We start from the raw sequence: 6,813 nt of genomic DNA on the forward strand, positions 1-6,813 counted from the left end.
GTTAGATGTCAGAAGATTCTTCTTCTCAGAGAGGGTCACTGACTCTTGGAATAAGTTTTCAGCTTGTGCAATGGTTGCAGATTCACAATTCACAATTCAAATCGCTTTATTGGCATGATAAGTTACATCTTATGTTGCCAAAGCATCAAAATACATTTATGGTTTACCACATAAACGCAGTTCTATTCATACAGTGTATAAACAGGTATATCCCTGAGTGTATAAATATACATTCGCATTGTTTATATATATTCTTTTCTTAGTTTACTGGTTGGCTCTCTGTTCATGGCAAGCTGTAACATAGCGTGCCGCCAGTGTTATACATCTTCTCTCCTCTCACTACAAGCGTTCAAAAGGGAGCTGCAATTTCTGAAGGAGGCCAATATTGCTGCATACAAAAGATAAGTGGGGTGTTTGGTGATGTACCTCGTGGTCACCGTTATTTCATGGAGCTAGTTGAGGGGCAAAGAGGGAGTTCCCAGAATTCTTGTGTCCCTAAACTGGCTCAGAGTTTTTTTTTTTTTTAATTTGCCTCTCCCAGGAGATTATATGGCTATTGGTGAGCAGGAAGCATTGGGGTCATGTTGCCTAGTTGCAACACAGTGGATTGGGACAGACTCTATGGAGCAGCTAGTCTTTTTCTGTACGTATGTTTCGTACACTGCGTGCCTACAGTATGTTCAACATTCTTTTGCTAGATACATGTACTAAACAGACAAACATAAGCCACTGTCATCCTTCTTCAATCCATTCCTACCTCCAAAATATGTTTATATTAGTGGAATAGAAAAAAGTTTTTCTTAAATTACTAGTCACCATAATGGTGCTTTAGCTTTCTGTACAAGTAACACTTTTCCATTAACACCAGCAAGTGTGAGGAGACAAATTCAGCAGGTCGCCACTCACCATTCTGAAATTAAAATATTAGATACCAAATCAACATGGAGACACAATGTGATAAAGCACCAAAGCGGAGCACTATGGCAGCAAGAAAAGTAAATTCAATCCTTCATGCCACTAAGTTGTTGATCTCAGCCACGCTGCTGCGTGGAGATCAGGAGCCTCATTGTGAAGCGAGAGGAGAGAAAGGGGAAAGAAAAATGGTTCCGGCTCTCCTGGCAGTAAGCTGAAGAGAAGCATCACTGTAATGTGCAGGACTAAGCAGGATTAGGAAGGAAACAGAAACTATAATATTTTCAAAAAAACTTCAGGTATACCAAAATTAAACAAAGCTTGCAAATCCAGCTTCTTAAACTGAGATTTAAGAGAAAGCCCTTATGGCCATCTTTTATCAAAACAATTTTAAGTCAAGTCTGCAGCAAATATATGACGACTACTGAGAACTGATTTTCAGGTAGCAATCTCAAAGAATCAGAGTCATGAACACAAGAGCATTTTATCACTTGTCACCTGACCCCAAAAATGAGATTATTCTCTGCAAATTGTTGCCAAAAATATTTTTTGTAATATATACTGTAGAGCAGGTGGAGGCAGTTTGATTTTGTTTTTGGTCCCTTAATTTGGTTTGCACCAGTTATCATAATGGACACCAAAAGCCAAGATATTCCATGCAGCTAATGGACAACAATATTCTCACTGACTGTAAGGTAATCATTGGAAATTAAGAATGATTACAACGGAGTACTGAGGGAGTGTTGCACTGTTGGACGTACCGTTAAACCAAGGTCCCATCTTCCCTCTCAGGTGGACAGAAAAGATCCTAGGTCACTACCTGAAGAAGAATGGGGAGTTCTCCCAGTGCCCTGGCCAATATTTATTCCTCAACCATAATTTTTAGAACAGATTATCTGATCGTTATTTTTTATTTATTCATTCACGGGATGCGGACTTTGCTGGCAAGGCCAGTATTTATTGCCCAGCCCTAATTGCCCTCGAGAAGGTGGTGGTGAGCCACTGCAATCCGTATGGTGAAGGTACTCCCACAGTTAGGGAGAGTGTGCCAAGATTTTGACCCAACAACAATGAAGGAACAGCAATATATTTCCAAGTCAGGATCATGTGTGACTTGGAGGTGGTGGTGCTCCCATGCACCTGCTGCCCTTGTCTTTCTAGGGTGGTAGAGGTCGCGGGTTTGGGAGGTGCTATCAAAGAAGCATCTTATAGATGGTACAGCAACTCGCCAAGGCTTCTTCGACAATATCTCATTGTGGTTATAGAAGTATATAAAAATAGGTTAGAATGGATGAATTTAAGATGAGGACTGAATTACATCTCTAAGCCCTGATTCAATTATCCTCTAAACTGGCTTCATCTGAAGCGTACACTTGGTCTGGACTCCCCACGTGCAATGCCACAGAAGATCAACTAGTAGGATGAATTTTGGTGACAAGTTTAACTACTTTCTTTTTTGTTTGCTATGCTTTGAGCAATTTATTTAAAAGTGGACAACATGGGGAACCCATCTTGGAGCAATTACAAAGTCCGATTGGAAGAGGAAGCTGATCCTTGCATTTTGAAAAACATTTACACTGCTATCGTCACCAGCATCCCGAACATCTACTGCAGTAATATAAAGGAGGCTGCTATCTCCAAAGGCAACGAGGCACCTAAAGAAGTGGTTTATCATCAGCTCTAGGGAGAAGTTTAAATGCTGCCGTGGATGTAGAGGCGGTCGTGTTATATTATTTGGAACTACCAATCTAATTTTTTTGAGACAATAGGAGCGCAATTTTAAGTTACATACTTAGGTAATTTTAAATCCTTTTGTATCACAAATATCTCATTGTTTATTAACTTTTATTCTGCCAACCTGCCACCCCCTCAAAAAAACCTCTGTCCTTACATCATATTGCAGGGCTGTGACTTTGACGGGTCACCCAAATGTCATCACTGGATTGCTCTGAATAAGCTGCCAGCATTTAACATTTAATACTGTAAAAGTACACATGATAAAGTCCAGTGAGCTACCTACAGACACAGTATTTCTTTTAGTGGTTGTTCCTACCTGATGAGATCGCCATGGAGCTGCAGGTAGAGGTCATCCCTATCCTGAGTACACAGCTCTGGTGTAGTGGTTTCAGTACTGCAGAGTACCAGCTGCAGGTCCGGGCCAGATGATGATGAGGAAGAGCACGATAAGGATGACAGTAATGCACCCGAGGAAGAGGTGGAGGAAGAAGCATTCGCCGACACCATCTCTTTTCCATGAATACATACACATCCCCTTCGTATGTCCCCTTTGAGCCACTCTCTCTCTCGTAAACCCAGACTACTCTTCCTTCCAAGGCAACTCCTGCTGGCATTGCGCTTCATGTTCCTCTATGAAAGGAAAGATTGATAAAATGTATCAGAATGTGTCCGAGCAAACAATTATCCAGGGCTCAAGTTCTTAAGACCCAAACTAAAGCTCAGATGGAAATAGTAAAGTTAGGGTGCTTGAAGCATGTGCAGAATAATAGATGACTACATTGCACACATTTGTTAAACCAAAGGTACGCTACACCAGTAGTAAAAGCCTAAACAATGCTGATTTTTAAAATACTTACTTAGCAGCCTAAATGGCACAACACACTGGTGTAAGCATTGGAGTGAAATAAAATGCACAAAAGCGGCAACATTAAAAAAAAATTAATTGAATTTGGGGAGACAAAAGATGAGGGAAGAAACAGCTTTCAGGAGCTGGGAATCAAGTTATGTATTTTATACTACTGATATGATAAAGTATTTTCAGTACACCCCAAACATTATACAATCACAACTTCCAATGCTAGATGTTGGGATCTACAAACCTATTTTGTTTGTCCACACTGTAAACTTGCTAAATTTCATTTTTCTTTATTCCAGAAAATTCACTTCTGGGTCACGTAAAAATTTGAATTGCCCCATTTAAAACTAACAGCATTTGTACAAAAAATCTCTTTTTTCATACAAAACATTAAGTATTTTTTTAAAAAAAGCACTGCTGGGGGAAAATGAAACCTTGGTAGTAATCAAACCACTGTAATTTGCACTCCCAAAATGCACTGAAGTGTGACAAAATAGCGTGTCTCACTGGCAGAACAGGGTTATAAGTCCCCAAGAATGTCAATCTGCATTTGATGGAGAGGAAATTATCAAACTGTAATTGAACACTATTTACCATTTAAAAAAGGACAGAATTATCCAGGCAAAATATCTTGCAAGGTTTTTTTCTGGGACGGAGAGAACTGGGCGCTGCGTAGTGTTCAAAATGCATCACCTGATCAAGTATATTTGCTGCAATAAATCTCATACTTCTGGTAAAATTAAAGTTTTAATGTTGCAGAGAAGTGGAATTTTAGTACAACGTAATAGTCACCCAAGCTGCCAATTCTACAGAATTTCAATCTATCCACAAAATTCCAGAAACAGATGAAAATGTTCCTTTAAATTAAAACCCATCACCCAGGGCACAATGACCTATATTGAAATAAATGCAAAGCACATTACATTTCACAAGGACATTAAAGGTGCATTTCAGACTGCTCAGCAATTGCTTTCTGCAGTAATGGCTAGACAAATATAGCAGTCCCAAGCACTGGAGGGAGGCGATAGGACAAAAGTCTATACGTGTATAAACTTTTGAAGCAACTTATTGGCCATTCTGTGATCATCATATTCTAGCTATCTCATTAGAAACTAGTAATCATATGATAAATTCATAAGTGACACTTTCTGGTGATCTCACTGGTCAAAGGTAATGTGACAGTTGATTATTCAGTGATGAATTGACAAGGTTCTGTTTCAATGCCAGTAAAGGCAGGCGTTCAGTGGATTTCAGTTTATACAACAACCAACCACTTGCACAAATCCTCAGAAATCCAAAATTCAGTACCTGTCAGAATTAAGTAACTGATGAACAGTGTTGATGTTATTATAAGCCATCCTCCCCTATGCCAGGAATCCCAACCATTTGCAGCTATCCAGCCTCCTGCATCATTACTGCTCTTACTATGGTATCACTGACCCAACAAATGTAATATAGTGGTTGAAAGCATGCTGATTACTTAAGGCTTGTTCTGGTACACAGAAAAAGAGTCACAAAAAGAAACAGAATCTAGTAGAACAGGAGAGCTGTGATCAACAACAGGCCTGGGCAGATAGGGAGTGAGGGAGCAGGAGATAGCAGTCTAGCACCAGTCTTTGACCCACAAGCAACACCACAGGATATTAAGTAGTAGTACAAACCCTCAAAACATTCAGAACAATTACACACTGGGTTTTAATGAAATAGTCCAGTCACTATATAGTTTGATTCACTCTAATCACCTTGCTACCCTACCAAACCCGAGCTTTAATATGTACTTCTCAAGTCACCTACAAATCGTGAATGACACTTGTGTTTCCATCTTTCTTTTAAGGACACAATGAGTGGATGAGCTTTAAATAACCAACTTCTTATAAAACAATATTATACAACCGAATAAGAGGCCAATGCTCTGGGTGAAAGGCAAAAAACTGTCAATCTGTCCACCACAGTCTTAGTGAAAATAAGAAACCAGTTAGAATATCAAGTCACAAGGGGTGCAGATGGAACAGAACATGCAGCAAATTTGACTCACCACTTATTTTTGGTGCCTCATTTTAGAAGGCCATCACCCCATTTCAAACATAAATCAAAGCTCCATTCATAAAATATATTACTAAAACGTTTTAATAGTTTTGATCCATGAATAACATTTTAAAGTCACATGAAATACCCATTACTTCACACTTTCTGCATCTGATGATCTAGCCACTGTTAGTTCCTATAGGTTTCGCTGTTCAGCAAGATAGTAGACCTTATAATAATGAGGACGGTGTAACTAATAACAGAAAGTAGACGAGACCCATTTTACAACTATTTACCTTCAATTTATTTTATTATAAATTATTTTACAATATGTGGACTACATAAATGAACAAATGTAAAGATCAGTTTTAGAAATATTGTAGTATGCTGCTTAAAAACAGTATCTGTATTTCCAATATTAAGATGAGTATTAACAGTTAAATTAAAGGTAGCGCGATTATGAAATTTCACTGCGTTTATTCTGCTCAAAGACGGGAAAAGCTGATCACCTGGAATCCGCTGCGTTGATTTATCTCAATGTTTCAATATGTCAAATCTATGTTCTAAAATTATTAATTAAGCTAATCAGACTCACTGAATAACTTTTTTGGGAATATATTAAATCGAAGAAACAGCGTCGCTTAATAATTCAACATTAAGGATTAGAACAAGTATTCTTCAGAGGTCAATTAATATCCGCCAGACTGTGAAGCGTACCTTTAAGACGCGCACTCCCCTCCCTGCAACCGCCGAGCTCGAGCCGCATCCGGGGACGGGCTTCGGCTGAGGGGAGACCGGCTCCACCGTCACTGCGGCGCCGGCAACCGGGACGCTTGCTAACTGGCACTTGGGCTCCACACCGCCGGCCAGCCCCGCCGTGCAGGGAACTCGCTTTCCCGCCTCCGTCTCCGCTGCCGGCGATGTTACCTCAGCCATTGCGGTTAAAGCCGCATCCAAAACAAATTAACTGACCAAAAAAAAGCCAGGAACGTCAGGGTGTTGGGTTTGGGGACGGGGGGGTAAAGAAGGGAACTGGCAATCTGATGTGATGCAGGCTCTCGGTGGTCTTCAGCTTTCGCCCGTCGCCATGATGACAGCGCTGTGCCGGAGAGAGGCGGTCGCGGCGCTTTAGCGGGGGACCTGCGCTCATCTGCATATTCCTCATGCATTATTCATCAACCCGTGCGTCATTTGCATAGTAACGCTCGGCCTTTTTCATTGCCTACGTTTAATGCGTCATAAAACCTAGAAGCGCAGCGAATACCCCAAACTGAGTGAGTAAT

General features: G+C 40.3%; 1 protein-coding gene across 2 annotated transcripts in view; it reads right to left on the reverse strand.

The window, feature by feature from the left end:
• The window catches only part of phlpp2 (PH domain and leucine rich repeat protein phosphatase 2), a 226,062-nt gene extending 219,531 nt beyond the window's left edge, over positions 1–6,531 (reverse strand). For both annotated transcript variants that reach the window (XM_085991585.1, XM_085991584.1), the window contains exons 1-2: positions 6,248–6,531; positions 2,966–3,279 (exon numbers count right to left, since the gene is read on the reverse strand). In XM_085991585.1, coding sequence (XP_085847711.1) covers positions 2,966–3,279; positions 6,248–6,466 — 533 coding nt within the window. In that variant the 5' untranslated portion in view covers positions 6,467–6,531. The remainder of the gene's footprint in view (positions 1–2,965; positions 3,280–6,247) is intronic.
• Between the last annotated feature and the right edge of the window lie 282 nt (positions 6,532–6,813).

The sequence above is a fragment of the Somniosus microcephalus genome, chromosome 6 (genome assembly GCF_052327205.1).
Source record: "Somniosus microcephalus isolate GS21.2 chromosome 6, FLI_Smic_1.0, whole genome shotgun sequence".
Classification (NCBI taxonomy): Eukaryota; Metazoa; Chordata; class Chondrichthyes; order Squaliformes; family Somniosidae; genus Somniosus; species Somniosus microcephalus.